The sequence below is a fragment of the Coregonus clupeaformis genome, chromosome 7, assembly GCF_020615455.1.
Source record: "Coregonus clupeaformis isolate EN_2021a chromosome 7, ASM2061545v1, whole genome shotgun sequence".
Classification (NCBI taxonomy): domain Eukaryota; kingdom Metazoa; phylum Chordata; class Actinopteri; order Salmoniformes; family Salmonidae; genus Coregonus; species Coregonus clupeaformis.
In genome coordinates, this window is record NC_059198.1 from 60,714,297 (window position 1) to 60,736,053 (window position 21,757).

At 45.1% G+C, this 21,757-nt stretch overlaps 1 protein-coding gene across 2 annotated transcripts in view; it reads right to left on the minus strand.

Annotated features, from left to right (window-relative positions):
• LOC121569821 (cadherin-6-like) overlaps positions 1–21,757 on the minus strand; it is a 75,153-nt gene that overhangs the window by 12,626 nt on the left and 40,770 nt on the right. For both annotated transcript variants that reach the window (XM_041881040.2, XM_045221443.1), the window contains exons 3-5: positions 3,561–3,855; positions 2,333–2,452; positions 704–871 (exon numbers count right to left, since the gene is read on the minus strand). In XM_041881040.2, coding sequence (XP_041736974.2) covers positions 704–871; positions 2,333–2,452; positions 3,561–3,855 — 583 coding nt within the window. The remainder of the gene's footprint in view (positions 1–703; positions 872–2,332; positions 2,453–3,560; positions 3,856–21,757) is intronic.

Genomic DNA, 21,757 nt, shown 5'->3' on the forward strand with positions numbered 1-21,757 from the left:
GCCTTTGCAATTTGCCAGATGCACCAGAGAGGGACAGGAGACAGTGTTTGAGAGGAGATTGAGGGAAAGTGGGAGAGAAGGGGGTGGGAGAAAAAGATGAATGGCAAAAGAAACACTCTGAAAGAGAGGACGAGGAAGGAGTAAAAAACTAGAAACAAAGGACAGTAGCCGAGAGAGAGAGCGAGAGAGAGAGAGAGAGAGAGAGAGCGACAGAGCGACAGAGAGAGAGTGAAGAAGATAAAACCCACAGTGTACTCTTTTCATTTAATAGGGATTAGCAGGCTGATCTGATGCACTGTGCAGGACCCTTCACTCTCTCGTATGGCTCTACATTTAATTATGCCAAGCCTTCAAGAGAGTGGCGCTGCCACACGCACGCACATACGCGCACACACACACACACACATGCCACAGCAGCACAGTAATACTTGCTGCAATAATCCACATTCATTTTGAAATTGGCACCAGATGGAGGCTGCCTGGTTGGCACAAGCCTGTATAGTGAACTGGGTTTTATATTCAGGGGACTGATGCGTGTGTGTGTGAGAATGGGTGCACGTGTGTGTGTGTGCGCATCCCTGCGTGTGTGTGTGTGTGTGTGTGTGTGTGTGTGTGTGTGTGTGTGTGTGTGTGTGAGTGAGTGAATGAGTGAGTGAGTGCATGCGCGTACACACATCTGTCTGTTTGTGTGCACTATACTCACTCTTGGGGAAGCGTGGTGGGTTGTCATTGACATCAGAGAGGGTAATGCTGACTGTGGTGGTCCCTGATAACCCACCCATCTGTCCAGCCATGTCTTTAGCCAGGATCACAACCACATAGTTCTCCTTGGTCTCCCTGTCCATGTTAGGCAGGGCTGTCTTGATCACACCTGAAAGAAAAGGACAGACAGTCAGGACAGACGCCCAGAGAGATGTAAGATTAGATACTTCTGATCGATATAGATATTTATTGCACTAACACTTGCACTTGTATTTTCTTAAGTTGTTTGACTGTGATGTGGTTGTCTTACCTAGCTACCTTATGATGAATGCACTAACTGTAAGTCATTCTGGATAAGAGCGTCTGCTAAATGACTAAACGTAAAGTTTGTATGCATGTATGTATGTTTGTATGTAAAGTTGTATCATTGCTTTACATTTTTCCAAGTGTATGATGCACAAAACATAACTTTTGCACAGTTATTTAGAGCTCAGACAAAGACATTAAGGTGAATGGAGATGCTCTGTCTTTCTCTGGTATACAGTACAGTTGCATTCTATATAGGTTAACATGTTTGATCTCTAGTTTTGAAGTCAGGACAGAGGTTCAGTGATACTCTAATTGACTGTATTAAAAGCAGCTCTCTGCTTCCTTCTCCTCTCCTCCTGTCTGTCTGTCAGACATTGAGCTGCCGTGGCTTTTGTCATCCATTACATGTTCTACATTTGAAGCATCACAACTACAGAGACTATGTTACAGTAGATTACAGCAGAAGAGGAAAAAAACACCAAATATATTGCATTGACAGAGTTCACAGGTTACAAACTATTTTTCTAAAGAGGAAATTAATTGAATATCAAACAATAGGGGATGTGAGGGCTGATGGTGCACATCATTCAAACCTAGTTCTGAGCAGCGTTGGTGAAACGCACGGTGAACGCAGGGGTATAGAACTCTCATCTTGCTCTTTCATCACATAGGATGTGGCAGCAGGGGAGGAGCGAAACGCAGAGGTGAGCGAGAGAGAGAATCATGCTTATGATGTCCAAGCCTGCCTTTGTGTAGGGGGGATGTCAGTTTACATGGCACATCTGGCATAAACCATATTACTGTTAATCCTGCTCTAATCTGCAAATATATTTTTTAGTTGCCATTTCCCTTTTGTTTAAGCAAAGAACACATTCGAGATCCGTTCCAAAGCACGCATTACAAATGATTAAATATAGCAGTGATGACTGAGCAGTGGGATTGAAAAGCGGCGGTTGGCGGAGATTCTGCCCTTCTTTTCTGTCATGTCTCTTCAGTCTGACATGAGAGTTAATAGCCGTGGTGAACGCACACACACACAGTCTCCAGCCATGGTAGTGACGGAGTAGTGATCTGTTCATATCCTGGTTCACTCGCAGTATGAATTTGGGTTCATTTCAGGTGCTAGTTGAATCTTCAGTGAGGCAGGTTAATGGCACCTTGTGTGCTGTTCCTTGTTCACGCTCTGGGAACATTGCTCCCTTGAGCCACAGATAGACTGTAGAAGGTAAATATGATAGAACTCTGTATTTGCATTGGAACTGACCCTACCTCTCCTTTCTGTCTACAGAAAAGCAGAAAGACAGGGTCTGTTGACACTAACCTGTGTTGAGCTCCACAGAGAAGTATGGCTGTCCTTGCAGGATGCTGTAGACCACCCTGGCACTGTTACCATACGTAGCATCGTCAGCGTCTGTAGCGGTCACCTGCATCACCACCGTGCCTAGGGAAGGAAGGAGGAGAAGAAAAAAGAGGGTAACTTGGTGAGCAAAGTTATACACATAGAATGGAGTCAGAGGGCGTTGGGGAACACTCAATAACACAAGATTCAAGACAACTTCCTGAATAAGGCCAATAAAGTGAACTGGACTGAACTGAAGTCGTTTGTGGCGTCACAAATGGCACCATATTCCCCCCAAAATATAATAGTGCACTATATACGGAATAGGTTGCCAATTGGGACGCATACTATTTATTCTATGCCCTCTATACATATATTTTTCCTATTCTCTATACAAATCTCACAAGCACCGTACGCAGCAGTACTGCTTTTCTTATTTAGAGGTTGTAAACAGGCTGACAGTTTGTCACCTGTCGGTGTTATGTGACCAATTTCACTCTAGTGTTAAGTGTATACTTCACATACCCAAGAATACCTCATATCTGAACTGCATGATTCATCGTCTTGAATTTCCACTACATTATTGACATACACTAGGCAAAAACAGACAGTTTCGTCCATTGTTTAATGTGTTGTAATTGAAAACTGAACAGTGTATTCAAAAGATTAGCTCAAGTATATAATATAATCAGCGTCATTGGGCCGCTTCACATTGTTTGTTTTGCTGTAATAAAACAGTTAATGGCCTGTAATCAATCTAATTTAATTACTGCCCAAATGGCAACCTATTCTCTATGGGCCCTGGTCAAATGTAGTCCACTACATAGGGAATAGGGTGCTATTTGGGATGTAGAAAATCTTTCCTCTCATTATTATGATTGATAAAGCTCTCATTGATCCAACAGGATAGGCGTTTGTTTGTAACAATTCTAATCCTGCTGTACATTGCAGCTACAAGTATGGAATATATTATTACCACTGACTGCATCAAATCCCCCTCTCAAATCCCTGTTTTTAAACTGTGGAACTGTTTAACAACGGTCAATCAGGCTATGAGTTACAGATACACACAGGGCAAAACTGGTTGAGATGATTATGACTTGACAACTAGAAACATTTCAACCACTTCTGCCCTGGTAGGTGTCTTTGGTAAGAAGTGAGTGAGATAGATGTAGGGCTGTTCTCTGTAGCCTACTTCTCTCATACGTACCCAATGGGGACATCTCAGGTACCTCTGTGAAGTAGGGGTCCTTGGTAAACTTGGGCTCATTGTCGTTGATGTCATGGATCTTGATGATAAACTCTGACTCTCCCTCTAGAGAGGTGTTAGTGATTCTGTTGACGGCCTTGGCCCGGAGCGCGTAGTAGGCCTTCTCCTCCCGGTCCAATCTCTTAGTGGCATGGATATCCCCAGAGTTCTCATCGATGATGAACAGACTACCGGCTCCGTCGCCGGTCAGGACGTACCGTATGCTACCGTCACCCCGGTCCCCGTCTGAGTGGAGCTGTGGAGCAATGAGAAGCAAAGGGGACGAAGTCATTTCACAGTAGCACTCAATCACAATACAAATGATTTGTAATGAATATTAGCATTTCAATAACTGGACCCCTCTTGGGCTAAACAAAGAAACTTTAATAGTTTAATGGCACTCTGTGCTAGTGACTGATTGAAAATTATCTGAAGACAAATAATCTAATTGTGACACAACGATATCCTGTACCATTTACATATTTTTCAGAAATTACTTTTTAGATGTTTGATTTCAGATATTTGTGTTGTCCCAATTTCCTATGCCATTTACAGAAATAATTATAATTTCATAGAAAGGTTGTGTGTGACGTGTGACCCATGTCTGTTCTTACTGCCTGCCATTTACTAACTCTGAGGAGATCAGATTTCTCTAACATGCTGTAGAAACATGACATGATATTTCCACTTCTTACTGGGTCTCCTCTCTTCTTCAATACTCTTCAATCATCTCCTCTCCTTTCCTATTCAATCTCCTCTCCGCTCCGCTATTTGCTCGCTCTCCTGATGTGGCCTGTTTCTGTCTGCATGAACAACAGCTTAGCTTGCTCTGACATTTTAATTCAGCCACCAAATCTCCTCAACATATTTATCACTGGGAACTCATCAAAATCTTCCCAGCGTCCTGAATGGCAACATATTCCCTATATAGAGCACTACTTTTGACCAGGGCACGTTGATATCTGGTCAAAAGTAGTGCACTATACTGTATAGGCAATAAGGTACCATTTGGGACACAAACCTTGTCCTTCCTCTCTTTCTTCCTGCTGTTTTCCCTCCTTTGTTATTTATTTTAACCACCGAGGACATGGCAACAGGGTAATAATTGCAGATGAAAGTAAAGGACAGAGGCATACAAATGTTTGCATGCAGACAAACACAGTGCACATCATGTATATGCAAATAAACATACAAGTGACTAAATACATCTTTCCACATAGATACAGACATACAGTACATTCGGAAATTATTCAGACCACTTGACTTTTTTCACATTTTGTTACGTTACAGCCTTACTCTAAAATTAATGTAATTGTTTTTTTCCTCATCAATCTACACACAATACCCCATAATGACGAAGCAAAAACAGATTTTTAGAATTATTTGCTAATTTAAAACATTTACATAAGTATTCAGAGCCTTTACTCAGTACTTTGTTGAAGCACCTTTGGCAGCGATTACAGCCTTGAGACTTCTTGGTTATGACGCTACAAGCTTGGCACACCTGTATTTGGGGAGTTTCTCCCATTCTTCTCTGCAGATCCTCTCAAGCTCTGTCAGGTTGGATGGGGTCGTCGCCGCACAGCTATTTTCAGGTCTCTCCAGAGATGTTTGGTCGGGTTGAAGTCCGGGCTCTGGTTGGGCCACTCAAGGACATTCAGAGACTTGTCCTGAAGTCACTCCTGTGTTGTCTTGGCTGTGTGCTTAGGGTCGTTGTCCTGTTGGAAGGTGAACCTTTGCCCAGGTCTGAGGTCCTCAGTGCACTGGAGCAGGTTTTCATCAAGGATCTCTCTGTACTTTGAGCCGTTCATCTTTCCCTCGATCCTGACTAGTCTCCCAGTCCCTGCCGCTGAAAAACGTTCCCACAGCATGATGCTGCCACCACCATGCTTCACCATAGGGATGGTGCCAGGTTTCCTCTAGACGTGATGCTTGGCATTCAGGCCAAAGAGATCAATCTTGGTTTCATCAGACCAGATAATCTATTTTCTCATGGTCTGAGAGTCCTTTAGGTGCCTTTTGGCAAACTCCAAGCGGGCTGTCATGTGCCTTTTACTGAGGAGTGGCTTCAGTCTGGTGGAGTGCTGCAGAGATGGTTGTCCTTCTGGAAGATTCTCCCATCTCCACAGAGGAACTCTGGAGCTCTGTCAGAGTGACCATCGGGTTCTTGGTCACCTCCCTTACCAAGGCCCTTCTCCCCCAATTGCTCAGTTTGGCCGGGTGGCCAGCTCTAGGAAGAGTCTCGGTGGTTCCAAACTTCTTCCATTTAAGAATGATAGAGGCCACTGTGTTCTTGGGAACCTTCAATGCTGCAGAAATGTATGCGTACCCTTCCCCAGATCTGTGCCTCGACACAATCCTGGCTTGGTTTTTGCTCTGACATGCACTGTCAACTGTGGGACCTTATATAGCCAGGTGTGTGCCTTTCCAAAACATGTCCAATCAATTTAATATACCAAAGGTGGACTCCAATCAAGTTGTAGAAACATCTCAAGGACGATCAATGGAAACAGGACGCACCTGAGCTCAATTTCGAGTCTCATAGCAAAGGTTATGAATACGTATGTAAATAAGGTATTTATATATTTTATTTGTAATACATTTGCAAAATTTTCTAAAAACCAATTTTCGTTTTGTCATTATGGGGTATTGTGTGTAGATTCATGAGGAAAACATTTTATTTAATAAATTATAGAATAAGGCTGTAACGTAACAAAATGTGGAAAAAGTCAAGTGGTCTGAATACTTTCCGAATGCACTGTGTGTGTGTGCGTGCGTGTGCGTGTGTGTGTGTGTGCTCTTGCGTACGTGCGTACGTACAGTGCCTTGCAAATGTATTCATCCCTCTTGGCATTTTTCCTATTTTGTTGCATTACAACCTGTAATTAATATGCATTTTTATTTCGATTTCATGTAATGGACATACACAAAATAGTCCAAATTGATGAAGTGAAATGAAAAAACTAACTTGTTTAAAAAACATTCTAAAAAATAAATAACCGAAAACAAGTGCGTGCATACAGTTGAAGTCGGAAGTCTACATACACTTAGGTTGGAGTCATTAAAACTCGTTTTTCAACCACTCCACAAATGTCTTGTTGACAAACTATAGTTTGTTAACAAGACATTTGTGCAAGACACAAGTAATTTTTCAAACAATTGTTTACAGACAGATTATTTCACTTATAATTCAATGTATCACAATTCCAGTGGGTCAGAAGTTTACATACACTAAGTTGACTGTACCTTTAAACAGCTTGGAAAGCGTCTGATAGGCTAATTGACATCATTTGAGTCAATTGGAGGTGTACCTGTGGATGTATTTCAAGGCCTACCTTCAAACTCAGTGCCTCTTTGCTTGACATCATGGGAAAATCAAAAGAAATCAGCCAAGACCTCAGAAAAGAAATTGTAGACCTCCACAAGTCTGGTTCATTCTTGGGAGCAATTTCCAAACGCCTGAAGGTACCACGTTCATCTGTACAAACAATAGAATGCAAGTATAAACACCATGGGACCACGCAGCCGTCATACCGCTCAGGAAGGAGACGCGTTCTGTCTCCGAGAGATGAACGTACTTTGGTGAGAAAAGTGCAAATCAATCCCAGAACAACAGCAAAGGACCTTGTGAAGATGCTGGAGGAAACAGGTACAAAAGTATCTATATCCACAGTAAAACGAGTCCTATATTGACATAACCTGAAAGGCCGCTCAGCAAGGAAGAAGCCACTGCTCCAAAACCACCATAAAAAAGGCAGACTACGGTTTGCAACTGCACATGGGGACAAAGATCGTACTTTTTGGAGAAATTTCCTCTGGTCTGATGAAACAAAAATAGAACTGTTTGGCCATAATGACCATCATTCTGTTTGGAGGAAAAAGGGGGTTGCTTGCAAGCCGAAGAACACCATCCCAACCGTGAAGCACGGGGGTGGCAGGAGACGCGGTGCACTTCACAAACTAGATGGCATCATGAGAAAGGAACATTGTGTGGATATATTGAAGCAATATCTCAAGACATCAGTCAGGAAGTTAAAGCTTGGTCACAAATGGGTCTTCCAAATGGACAATGACCCCAAGCATACTTCCAAAGTTGTGGCAAAATGGTTTAAGGAAAACAAAGTCAAGGTATTGGAATGGCCATCACAAAGCCCTGACCTCAATCCTATAGAAAATGTGTGATGAAATAAATAAAAGCTGAAAGAAATCATTCTCTCTACTCTTATTCTGACATATCACATTATTAAAATAAAGTGGTGATCCTAACTGACCTAAAACCGGGTATTTTTACTATGATTAAATGTCAGGAATTGTGAAAAACTGATTTTAAAAATATTTGGCTAAGTTGTATGTAACCTTCCGACATCAACTGTATTTATTCACCCCCTTTGCTATGAAGCCCCTAAATAAGATCTGGTGCAACCAATTACTTTCAGAAGTCACATGATGTGCAATCTAAGTGTCACATGATCTGTCACATGATCGCAGTATATATACACCTGTTCTGAAAGGCCCCAGAGTCTGCAAAACCACTAAGCAACGGGCACTGCCCACCAAAACTCACGGACCAGGCAAGGAGGGCATTAATCAGACAGGCAACAAAGAGACCAAAGATAACCCTGAAGGAGCTGCAAAGCTCCACAGCAGAGATTGGAGTATATGTCCATAGGACCATTTTAAGCCATACACTCCACAGAGCTGGGCTTTACAGAAGAGTGGCCAGAAAAAAGCCATTGCTTAAAGAAAAAAATAAGCAAACACGTTTGGTGTTTGCCAAAAGCCATGTGGGAGACTCCCCAAACATATGGTAGAAAGTACTCTGGTCAGATGAGACTAAATTTGAGCTTTTTGGCCATCAAGGAAAACGCTATATCTGGCGCAAACCTAACACCTCTCATCACCCTGAGAACATCATCCCCACAGTGAAGCATGGTGGTGGCAGCATCATGCTGTGGGGATGTTTTTCATCGGCAGGGACTGGGAAACTGGTCAGAATTGAAGGAATGATGGATGGAGCTAAATACAGGGAAATTCTTGAGGGAAACCTGTTTCAGTCTTCCAGAGATTTGAGACTAGGACGGAGGTTCACCTTCCACCAGGACAATGACCCTAAGCATAGTGCTAAAGCAACACTTGAGTGGTTTAAGGGGAAACATTTAAATGTCTTGGAATGGCCTAGACCTCAATCCAATTGAGAATCTGTGGTATGACTCAAAGATTGCTGTACACCAGCGGAACCCATCCAACTTGAAGGAGCTGGAGCAGTTTTGCCTTGAAGAATGGGCAAAAATCCCTGTGGTTAGATGTGCCAAGCTTATAGAGACAAACCCCAAGAGACTTGCAGCTGTAAATGTTGCAAAAGGTGGCTCTACAAAGTATTGACTTAGTTTTCTAACGCTCAAGTTCTGTTTTTTTGTCAAATTTCTTGTTTGTTTCACAATAAAAAATATTTTGCATCTTCAAAGTGGTAGGCATGTTGTGTAAATCAAATGATACAAACCCCCAAAAAATCAATTTTAATTCCAGGTTGTAAGGCAACGAAATAAGAAAAATGACAATACTTTCGCAAGCCACTGTATGTGTGTCAGTTGAGGAACTAGACCCCAGAGTGTTGTGTGTGTGTGTGCATGTGTGTGTGTAATCTCTGAGTGTGTGATCATTATGTGACTGAATTCAGGAAGGTGAGTTTATGTACAATTTTCGATTAATAATCGTTCACACCCTCTTAAGCCTTAGCCCCACCCATCTCTTTAAGAATTCACATGTAAAAGTATGAGTCAGCATGGCATTGTCCTCCAGAAAGTACACTCTAAAAATTAGGGGTTCAACAAGGGTTCTTCTAAGATCCTCAAAGTTCTTCGAAAAACCTTAGGGTTCTTGACACTGAAAATTGCCCCCAAAATGTTATTTCAAGAACCCCATTGAGGAACCTCCTTAGTTGGTGTGGGTTCTTGCAAGAACCTAACTGCTCAACTGAAACATTTGGATTTGAATTTGAAAGGACAGCAGGTGCAGGCACTTAACTGAAAAATGTAAAGATCTAAGGTAAAGTTTGTCCCTTTCATGATCTAAATTGATATTGTTTCATGATGATACCATCTATCTTTTCATATTTGTGCAAATCTTTCTCAAACAGAAAATGGACACAATTCAATGGATATCAATCAACAAAGCGCTAATAATATGTAGGCTATAAGAATATGTTGAAGGCTAGCTGTATTGGGTGCAGAGGACTGAACTGCTCACTTTTGTGTCTGTCTCTCCAGGTATACAGACGAGGAGGCATACAAAGGTATGTCAATTGGTATTGGGATGTTATGCAGATCACATGTACCTCTTCAATGAAAATCCCATAGGCCTCTACATTATGGACATTTTTAAAACAGTTTTTTTCATTCACATTTACCACAAAAACCAAGGTATGAATAGTGTTGTGTGCATGTTTTGTTAAACATCTGTATAATTACTATTTTTTGGATTCACAGGAAACCTGTTAGATCACCATGCACTGCAAAACCATTCTGTCAATGGATACGGAGAACATCAACACATTAATATCAACAGGCCAGAGGATATACCCATTGGACATGGGGCTCTGCTGGGAGTTTACCTCATATTTTGATTGATTAATTCTGCTTTGCCACTAAAATCATAATAAACACTGACAACTAAAATATAGTGTTATTGTTAAGCGTATTACTACTACTACTACTACTAATAATAATAATAATAATAAGGGAGTGGGGTGCCCCAAAAGGTCCTTCAAAAGGTTCTTCGAGGATCCATTAAAAGGGATTATTTGAAGAACCCTTTAAAGGGTTTTTCGAAGATCTGATAGGGGTTCCCCTACAGTTTCAATTTGAAGAACCCCTAAAGGATACTCCAGGAACCTTTTCTTTTTAGAGCGTAGTCTGTATTATGTCCCTCCATTATCTCAGCCAATCATGGATCCTTGTAACGATCCCGGCAGTCTGAGTCGGGTCCTGTCTGTGTACTAGTTTTTCTGCTCGTGATCTCCAGTTTCCCGAGGGTTCTGGAACGCTCCCTGCCTGGTTGCCGGGCAACGTTGCTAGGCGGGAGCTCTCTTGATTTCCGCACCTGCATCCCATCAGCAATCTGCACACCTGGTCCTGATCATCACCCTTCTTAGGCTCTGGCCTAACATCCATTCCCTGCCGGATCGTTAGCCATGAACAGTATGTTTGTCCGTGTATCAGCCTTGGAACTTCTAGCGTTAGTTTTGTTGTTTTGCACCTTTTTGACTTGCTGTATACTTACCTCCGTTTTGTTCTATCTGCAGTCACTCACCCGGAACCTTCACCCAACCTCTGCCTGATGGTCGGCGGCTGCCGAGCCATTACTGGACCTACCACTGCACCCTCAACAACCCATCCACGCCACCCGCTCTGTTCCCTGGATTATTCAGCCTCACTCGTGGATCTATTAAATAAACACTCACCTTTGTTTCAACTTACCTTGTCCTGGTCTGCTTCTGGGTTCTGGCTTAGTAAACCGTGACAGAACGATCCGGCCAGTAATGAACCCAGCGGACCTGGACTCTGTTCGCCATGCCATTACCCATCAGGAGAAGATGTTGGGCCATCATAGCACGGTACTACAGGATATCGGCGTTGTCAGTTCGGAACCTTTCTACCGGTCTGACGGAGGTCCAGAACCAGCGCAAGTTTCCGGTGGAGGATCCACTACCGGTTTCACCCATCTCGCCTGCCGCTTCTGGAGCTGTGTCCTTCCGTGAGCCCAAGGTTCCGGCGCCGGATAAATATGAGGGGGAGCTGGGAAGATGCCGTTCCTTCCTTATGCAGTGTGGATTAGTGTTCGATCTACAGCCCTACTCTTATGCCACAGACAAGGCTAGGATAGCCTTTGTGATTGAGTTGCTGCGTGGTCGGCGCTGGAGTGGGCTTCAGCCGTTTGGGAACGACAGGATCCCTGCATGGCTTCATACCAGGGGTTCACGGCCGAGATGAGGAAGCTCTTCGACCATTCCGTCCGAGGGAGGGACGCAGCTAGGCGCCTGTTTTCGCTCCGCCAAGGAACTCGCAGCGTGGCCGACTTCGTGATCGAGTTCAAGACGTTGGCTGTGGAGAGTGGGTGGAATGAGGAGTCTCTGCAAGCGGCCTTTTACCAGGGTCTGTCGGAGCAGCTCAAGGATGAGTTGATCTCCTATCCGGAGCCTAGTGACCTGGACAGCTTGGTAGCCTTGTCTATTCGGGTGGATAATCGAGTCCGAGAGCGAAGGAGGGAGAAGCAATGGGTCCCGCCCAACCGATCAGCTTCTCAGGTTCCAGTCGGGTCGGGGATGGGACCAGAATACGTCGATCATCGTCCACCACACAGGATTAGTGGAGAGGTCCTGTCTCCCGATTCTGAACCCATGCAAGTGGGGCGGCACGGGTTAACCAAGGAGGAGCGCCAACACAGACGTAGGACTAACTGTTGCCTCTACTGTGGTGGTTCGGGACATTACCTCGCCACTGGTTCCCGGCGGTCGTCAAACTGCGCGGCTCGCTAAAGTTGGGAGGACTTTTAGCGAGCCAGTTTCGACCTCTCAATACCTCTGTCAGACCCCGTTTCCCGGCTACCCTTATGAACAGGAATCAGAGCTTAGCGATTAACGCTTTTGCTCGATTCAGGTGCCGATGGAAGCTTTCTTGATGCCGAGTTGGTGGAACAGCTGGGGCTTTCCAAGGAGCAATTGCCGGAAGCCATTGAAGCTACCACTCTGGACGGCAGTAGTCTGGCACGTATCACGATGAGGACTGAACCGGTTAAGATGCTGTTGTCGGGAATCATTCTGAGATGATTTCATTCTTCATTCTGCCGTCTTCCCATGTTCCTCTGGTCCTTGGATACCCCTGGCTGAAGGAACACAATCCCACGTTCGATTGGGTGACGGGCAAGGTAACGAGTTGGAGCCTTGATTGTCATGCTAACTGTCTCAAGACTGCCTGTCCCCATTCGGTTCCCAGTCAGGTGATTGAGGCTAAACCCCCCAGATTTGTCCCTGGTTCCCGAGACATATCACGATTTGGGGGAAGTGTTCAGTAAGCAGAAGGCTCTGTCACTCCCTCCCCACCGACCATATGATTGTGCCATCAACCTGTTCCCTGGAGCTGTCTACCCCAAGGGAAGGTTATACAGTATCTCCCGACCTGAACGTGAGGCTTTGGAGACCTACATCAAGGAGTCCCTAGCTGCTGGTCTCGTTCGTCCTCGTCATCACCCCTGGGGGCAGGATTCTTCTTTGTGGGTAAGAAGGATGGCTCTCTTCGACCGTGTATTGATTATCGGGGGTTGAATGACATCACGGTCAAGAACAAGTATCCCCTGCCCTTGATGAGTTCTGCCTTCGACTCCTTACAGGGTGCTACGGTGTTCACCAAGCTAGACCTACGCAATGCGTATCACATGGTCCGGATCAGAGAGGGGGACGAGTGGTTGACGGGTTTCAATACACCGATGGGTCACTTCGAGTATCAGGTGATGCCGTTTGGACTGACCAATGCTCCAGCGGTATTCCAGAGTATGGTGAACGACGTCCTGAGAGATATGATCGGTCTCTTTGTGTTTGTTTACCTGGATGACATTCTGATCTTCTCGAAGGAACCTTCCGACCACGTCCAGCATGTCCGGCAGGTTCTGCAGCGATTGTTGGAGAATCGCCTGTTCGTGAAGGCCGAGAAGTGCGAGTTTCACGCCCACACGACATCCTTTCTCAGGTACATCATCTCCAGGGGAGAGATTAGGATGGACCAGGAGAAGGTTAGAGCGGTTCTGGAATGGGCCCAGCCCGGTACGAGATTGCAGCTCCAGAGATTTTTTGGGGGTTTGCGAATTTCTACCGCAGATTCATCCGGGATTACAGCCGGTGGCCGCTCCGTTAACTGCCTTGACTTCCAGTATCAGGACCTTCAAGTGGAATCCGGAGGCGGATCGAGCGTTTCTGGATTTGAAGAGGCGATTCACCAACGCACCGATTCTCTCTCTCAACCGGACACGGCCCGTCAGTTCGTCGTTGAAGTGGACGCGTCTGATGTGGGAGTTGGCGCCATCCTGTCGCAGCGATGCTCCACGGACAGTAAACTCCATCCCTGCGCCTACTACTCTCGTCGCCTTTCGCCTGCGGAGAGGAATTACGATGTGGGTAACCGGGAGCTTCTCGCGGTGAAACTTGCCTTGGAGGAGTGGCGCCACTGGTTGAGGGGCGGAGCAACCGTTTATTGTCTGGACTGACCACAAGAATCTTGCTTACGTGCAATCGGCTAGACGTCTCAACTCCCGTCAGGCCAGGTGGGCGTTGTTTTCGGACGATTCAATTTTTTCCCCTGACGTTCCGACCCTGGATCTAAGAACGGCAAGGCGGACGCCTTGTCCCGGATGTTCTCAAGACGGAAGAGAGTGGGTCCAAGACCGAGACAATTCTCCCCGGAACTGCGTCGTGGGAGCAGTTATGTGGAAGATTGAGGAGGAGGTGATGGCGGCCCTTCGGACGCAGCCCGTCCCGGTAACGGTCCACCCGGTCGGTTGTTTGTGCCTGAGTCGGTTCGTCCTGCTGTCCTCAAATGGTCCCACGCCAGCAAGATGGCTTGTCACCCTGGCGTGGCTCGGACGATGGCGTTTCTTCACAGACGTTTTTGGTGGCCTGCCATGGCCGAGGATACTCGGGGTTTTGTTGCTGCCTGTCCAGTGTGTGCGCAGAATAAGAGTACCAATCGGCCCAGCTCTGGACTACTTCACCCCCTTCCTATTCCCCGCGACCATGGTCGCATCTGGCCCCTGGACTTTGTCACTGGGTTGCCCCGCTTCTGAGGGGAACACGGTCGTTCTGACTATCGTGGACAGATTCAGCAAGTTCGCCCACTTTGTGCCAATTGCCAAGCTTCCCTCTGCCTCGGAGACGTCCGAGATCCTGGTTAGGGAGGTTTTCAGGGTCCACGGTTTGCCCAGTGATATCGTTTCCGACCGTGGCCCTCAGTTTACCTCTGCTGTCTGGAAGTCCTTCTGTTTGGCCATTGGAGCTAGAGTCAGTCTCACATCTGGTTTTCACCCCCAATCTAATGGTCAGGCGGAGAGAGCCAACCAGAAGATGGAATCCACGCTACGCTGCCTGGTCTCTTCCAACCCCACCTCCTGGGTCTCTCAGTTGCCTTGGGTTGAGTATGCCCACAATACTCTCCCTACATCTGCCACTGGGATGTCTCCCTTCCAGTGCCTGTATGGCTACCAACCTCCCTTGTTCCCTTCTCAGGAGAAGGAGCTCTCAGTGCCCTCTGTTCAGGCCCATATTCGTCGTTGCCACCGGACCTGGCATCGGGCCAGAAAGGCACTCCTTAGAGTTTCGGACCGGTATCAGCTCCAGGCGAATCGTCGCCGGATCCCCGCTCCCACCTATACCATCGGAGATAGGGTCTGGTTGGCCACAGGATCTTCCTTTACGGACTGAGTCTAGGAAGTTGTTACCGAAGTTCATTGGTCCGTTTGTGGTGGAGAAGGTGATCAATCCGGTGGCAGTTCGACTCAAACTACCGAGGACGCTCAGAGTCCATCCCACCTTTCATGTCTCCTGCCTCAAGCCTGTTTTCCTCAGTCCTCTGTTGCCTCCTCCGCCTCCTCCTCGGATGATCGGGAGGTGGTCCTGCCTACACGGTGCGACGCATCATGGATTCCAGACGGCGGGGCCGGGGTTTCCAGTATCTCGTGGACTGGGAGGGTATGGTCCTGAAGAGAGGAGTTGGATTCCGCGGCGACAGATCCTAGATGCTGACCTCATTCGTGACTTCTACCGCCTCCATCCTGGCGCTCCGGGGAGTCCGCCCGGTGGCGTTCGTCGGAGGGGGGTACTGTAACGATCCCGGCAGTCTGAGTCGGGTCCTGTCTGTGTACTAGTTTTTCTGCTCGTGATCTCCAGTTTCCCGAGGGTTCTGGGCAGCTCCCTGCCTGGTTGCCGGGCAACCGTTGCTAGGCGGGAGCTCTCTTGATTTCCGCACCTGCATCCCATCAGCAATCTGCACACCTGGTCCTGATCATCACCCTTCTTAGGCTCTGGCCTAACATCCATTCCCTGCCGGATCGTTAGCCATGAACAGTATGTTTGTCCGTGTATCAGCCTTGGAACTTCTAGCGTTAGTTTTGTTGTTTTGCACCTTTTTGACTTGCTGTATACTTACCTCCGTTTTGTTCTATCTGCAGTCACTCACCCGGAACCTTCACCCAACCTCTGCCTGATGGTCGGCGGCTGCCGAGCCATTACTGGACCTACCACTGCACCCTCAACAACCCATCCACGCCACCCGCTCTGTTCCCTGGATTATTCAGCCTCACTCGTGGATCTATTAAATAAACACTCACCTTTGTTTCAACTTACCTTGTCCTGGTCTGCTTCTGGGTTCTGGCTTAGTAAACCGTGACAATCCTTCCTTTCTTCCTACATAGCTCATTTATTAATATTTACGGATCCCAGACCAGTTTGTAATTAATACATATGAAAGTTCACATGTTAAAGAAGGCATTTCTGGAAAAAAAGTTAATACAATAAATAAAAAAATCTAACAGCCCTCCTTTGAAGTAGGAATTAGCATCAAATGCATGCGATCCTGAATCCGGTCACATATGTGGTGTGTGACTTGCTAGCTTCTGGTGCTGGACAGATGGAGTATGTTAGATTGTGCAGTCAGTAGAGTCAATCAGGTGGATGAGCACTGCAACAGTATGGCTATGTCCCAAATTGCATCCTATTCCCTATGCAGTGCGCTTCTTTTGACCAGAACCCTATGGGTCTATGGGCCCTGGTCAAAAGTAATGCACTACATAGGAAATAGGGCGACATTTGGGACGAAGCCAGTATACACCCTACTCCTACCTCTCTCTCTCTCTGAAATATTAATGGCTTTTTATTTCAGGTGCTGGAAGGCTTTATATAACTAATTCATTGTGTTCTGTGTGAGAACAAAGCGGTGGAAGCAAAATGGCTGACTTTTAAGATTAGTATCTTTAACATTTCTGTGATTGTTGTACACACTGAAAGATATGATCGTCGTGTTTTCCATCTATCTAACCAGGTTGTGAGAAGCTAGCTACTGACTGTCTATAGTTGTGCTGACCATGTACCTCCCCTTGGGTGCGGCAGGTAGCCTAGTGGTTAAGAGTGTTGGGCAAGTAACCGAAAGGTTGCTGGTTTGAATCCCTGAGCTGGCAAGGTGGAAAAGTCAGCCATTTTGCAAGGCACAACAACAACAACTGCTCCACAGGCCTCGTGGACATTGATTAAGGCTGTCACCTACACCTCTCTGATTCAGAGGGGTTGGGTTAAAGGCAGAAGGCACATTTCAGTTGTGCAACTGACTGGGTATCTTCTTGTTCCTCTCCCATCACCACCTCCCTCTGCTGATGAGATACATTTACATTTTAATCATTTAGCAGACGCTCTTATCCAGAGCGACTTACAGGAGCAATTAGGGTTAAGTGCCTTGCTCAAGGGCACATCAACATATTTTTCACCTAATCGGCTTGGGGATTCAAACCAGCGACTTTTGGTTACTGGCCCAACACTCTTAACCGCTAGGCTACCTGCCACCAATAGACAGACACTGTGACATATTCCATCCAATCTTGTTTGTATGGACACAGAGAGAGCGCTCGGGGTCTGCTCGTTTGGTTTTGAGGGGTTCAGCATCATTCCCTCATTCCCCTGAAGGATATTACACAGCCAGCTCAGTGTATCAAACCCCTGCTCTCCTCTCCTGCTTACTGCACTAAGGTTTGTGACCCCTTCGTCTCCCTCCTCTTCTAGTCACCTACCCTACCCCTTTCTATGGTGGAAGTGAATTTACAGCCGCCCACCCGGGTCCCTGCTACTCAAATTAGGAGAAAAACCTCTCCTGAAAATCAATCTGGCAGCCAGATGTGCATCCACAATGGCCCCTGATAAATGTGTCTTGAAAATTCAATGAAAGCATCACCAGGGGGAAGAGAGCATTGATCATGGCTACCAGGATACCTCCACACGTCGATGCAGAGCCCTTTTGCCTCTGTCCTCCAAGATATCAAATCATAATGGATGTGTCCCAAATGGCACTGTATTCCCTGTTTAGTGAACTTCTTTAGTGTGCCCTACCAAGGTGATAAGCTGGGGATGGGGGAGCATGAAAAGATGCAGAGAGCAGAGCCAAGCCCCCCCTTCCCCCACCACTACCACCCTGGGAGCCTCAGAGAATGGGCTGCTCCCCACAGATCCCCACATACAGTGCCTTGCAAAAGTATTCATCCCCCTTGGCGTTTTTCCTATTTTGATGCATTACAACCTGTAATTTAAATTGATTTTTATTTGGATTTCATGTAATGGACATACATAAAATAGTTCAAATTGGTGAAGAGAAATTTTAAAAATGACTTGTTAAAAAAAACTATTTACAAAAATAACGGAAAAGTGTTGCGTGCATATGTATTCACCCCCTTTGCTATGAAGCCCCTAAATATGATCTGGTGCAACCAATTACCTTCAGTTGGACTTTATTTAATTAGTTAAATAAAGTCCAACTGTGTGCAATCTAAGGGTCACATGATCTGTCACATGATCTCAGGTATACATACACTTGTTCTGAAAGGCCCCAGAGTTTGCAACACCACTAAGCAACGGGCACCACCAAGCAAGCGGCACCATGAAGACCAAGGAGCTCCCAAACAGGTCAGGGACAAAGTTGTGGAGAAGTACAGATCAGGATTGGATTATAAAAAAATATCAGAAGCTTGTTTTTGGACACAGGTCCAGGAATGGCTAAAGGATTGCAATATTTACCTGGAGCTAACCCTGCAGATACAATTGAAGTCGGAAGTTTACATGCACTTAGGTTGGAGTCATTAAATCTTGTTTTTCAACCACTCCACAAATGTCTTGTTAACAAACTATAATTTTGGCATGTCAGTTAGGACATCTACTTTGTGCATGACACAAGTAATTTTTCCAACAATTGTTTACAGACAGATTATTTTCCTTATAATTCACTGTATCACAATTCCAGTGGGTCAGAAGTTTACATACACTAAGTTGACGGTGCCTTTAAACAGCTTAGAAAATTCCAGAAGATGATGTAATGGCTTCTGAGTCAATTGGAGGTGTACCTGTGGATGTATTTCAAGGCCTATTTGCTTGACATCATGGGGAAAACAAAAGAAATAAGCCAAGACCTCTGACATTTTTTTGGGAGCAATTTCCAAATGCCTGAAGGTACCACATTCATCTGTACAAACAATAATACGCAAGTATAAACACCATGGGACCATGCAGCCGTCATACCGCTCAGGAAGGAGACGTGTTCTGTCTCCTAAAGATGAACGTTCTTTTGTGCGAAAAGTGCAAATCAATCCCAGAACAACAGCAAAGGACCTTGTGAAGATGCTGGAGGAAACAGTTACAGAAGTATCTATATCCACAGTAAAATGAGTCCTATATCGACATAACCTGAAAGGCCGCTCAGCAAGGAAGAAGCCACTGCTCCAAAACCGCCATAAAAAAGCCAGACTACGGTTTGCAACTGCACATTGGGACAAATATCGTACTTTTTTGAGAAATGTCCTCTGGTCTGCTGAAACAAAAATAGAACTGTTTGGCCATAATGACAATCATTATGTTTGGAGGAAAAAGGGGGTAATTTGCAAGCCGAAGAACACCATCCCAACCATGAAGCACGGGAGTGGCAGCATCATGCTGTGGGGGTGCTTTGCTGCAGGAGGGACTGGTGCACTTCACAAAATAGATGGCATCATGAGGAAGGAAAATTATGTGGATATATTGAAGTAACATCTCAAGACATCAGTCAGGAAGTTAAATCTTGGTCGCAAATGGGTCTTCCAAATGGACAATGACCCCAAGTATACTTCCAAAGTTGTGGCAAAATGGCTTAAGGACAACAAAGTCAAGGTATTGGAGTGGCCATCACAATCTTATAGAAAATTTGTGGGCAGAACTGAAAAAGTGTGTGCGAGCAAGGAGGCCTACAAACCTGACTCAGTTACACCAGCTCTATCAGGAGGAATGGGCCAAAATTCACCCAACCTATTTTGGGAAGCTTGTGGAAGGCTACCCGAATCATTTTGACCCAAGTTAAACAATTTAAAGGCAATGCTACCAAATACTAATTGAGTGTATGTAAACTTCTGACCCACTGGGAATGTGATGAAAGAAATAAAAGCTGAAATAAATCATTCTCTCTACTATTATTCTGACATTTCACATTCTTAAAATAAAGTGGTGATCCTAACTGACCTAAGACAGGGAATGTTTACTAGGATTATATGTCAGGAATTGTGAAAAACTGAGTTTAAATGTATTTGGCTAAGGTGTATGTAAACGTCCGACTTCAACTGTAGCACTACTGGGTGATCTGAAAAGTCATAGTCATTCGATCAATAATATAATAATACTTTTAGCAAAAATGTTTATTTTCAATTTACTATCTGTAGAAACAATATATGGCAAATAGAAATCCAATATGGATGGTGTTAAGCGATAGATGGGAGGTGTTGAATGGAGCTGAAGGACGGGACTAATAACAACAACTAATAACAACAAGACAACTAATGAAAAGCATACTTTGTCCTTAATAAGTATATAGGTTATAGGTTGAGAGCTTTTGTGAAAGAGCACAGTATGAAAAATATGGCATATAGAAGCAAACCAGATGGGCATCATGAAAATGATCGGAGGAAGTTCAGGAGTAAAAACAAACAAAATGTAATTATTGTAGAATTTGACTGTGTCCATAAAATGTATATTGTATGGGCTGGAAGTAGAGGCCTAAGCGTTGTTGTTCACTAGTTTACTCCAATTGGGGAAGGGGTGGTGGGGTTGGAAAGTAATGAAGGGAAATATAATGTAAAAAAGGATATGTGTGTGTGTGTGTGTGTGTATGGATGTATGTATATATGTATGTATGTATGTGTATATATATATATATATATATATATATATATATATATATATATATATATAGTTATGCACACTCAAGTTTTCAGTTTTTTGGTCTTATTTCTTGTTTGTTTCACAAGAAAAAATATTTTGCATCTTCAAAGTGGTAGGCATGTTGTGTAAATCAAATGATACAAACCCCCGTAAAATGAAAATAAAATTTCATTCCAGTTTGTAAGGCAACAAAATAGGAAAAATGCCAAGGGAGGTGAATACTTTTGCAAGCCACTGTAGCATTTTGTGACTCCCAAATGGCACCCTAGTCCCTTTGTAGTGTACTACTTTTGACCAGGGCCCATAGGGCGCTGGTCAAAAGTAGTGCTGTGCATTATGTAGGGAATAATGTGCCATTTGGAACACAGCCTATGTACGTTTCAGGCAGGTGCTGACTCACACACAGCTAGACTGGCTAGGGAACAGCGAGTGGGAACCAACCTAGCCTGATGCTTTATGTTCACTTGCTTTTCTCCTTACATTTTCCCTGATTTCCAGCCCATTACTGTGGGGTAAACAGGGCCAAGCAGTGAAGGAAGTGTAGCAAAGGGGAGCAGAGGGAGAATATAGATAGAATATAACTGCTCGCTTGGGAGGCGCAGAGAGACCATACCCACCAGGCCTAGCAAACCATTGGGGCCTATCAGGGTCTGTAAATACTTTATGAGATATGATGGTACAGTACAAATACTCCTCAACCACAGGCCATTAACAATTTTCACTGGGAATGTGCCCTTTGGTAAAGCAGGAAAATAATGAAATAAACAAACAAACTCTTCCCCAATGACAGCCCAGGCTCTCTGTGGGCCGATATGTGGCTTGACTGCTAATGAGACTCCATGTACGATGATTCTCTTCTTTTCCTCCAGGAAAACCAACCAACCGGCCCATACACACACCAAAATAACAGCCAATGGTTGCGTCCCAAACGGCACCCTATTCCCTATTTAGTGCAGTACTTTTCACAATAGGGCTCTCAGGGGTCTAAGGTGATTAGGGTCCCCTGGGAAACACTGACCAACACTTTGGTTCCTACCCTATCATAAAATCGCTCAACTGGAGATGTATAGGCCTTGACGTACTATGTATGCTGACATTCAATTGGCACAAGCCTCCTCAAAGACTCCTACGTCATCAGAGTGCAACACATGCTGAACGTGGAACGAGAGAGATCTCGGTT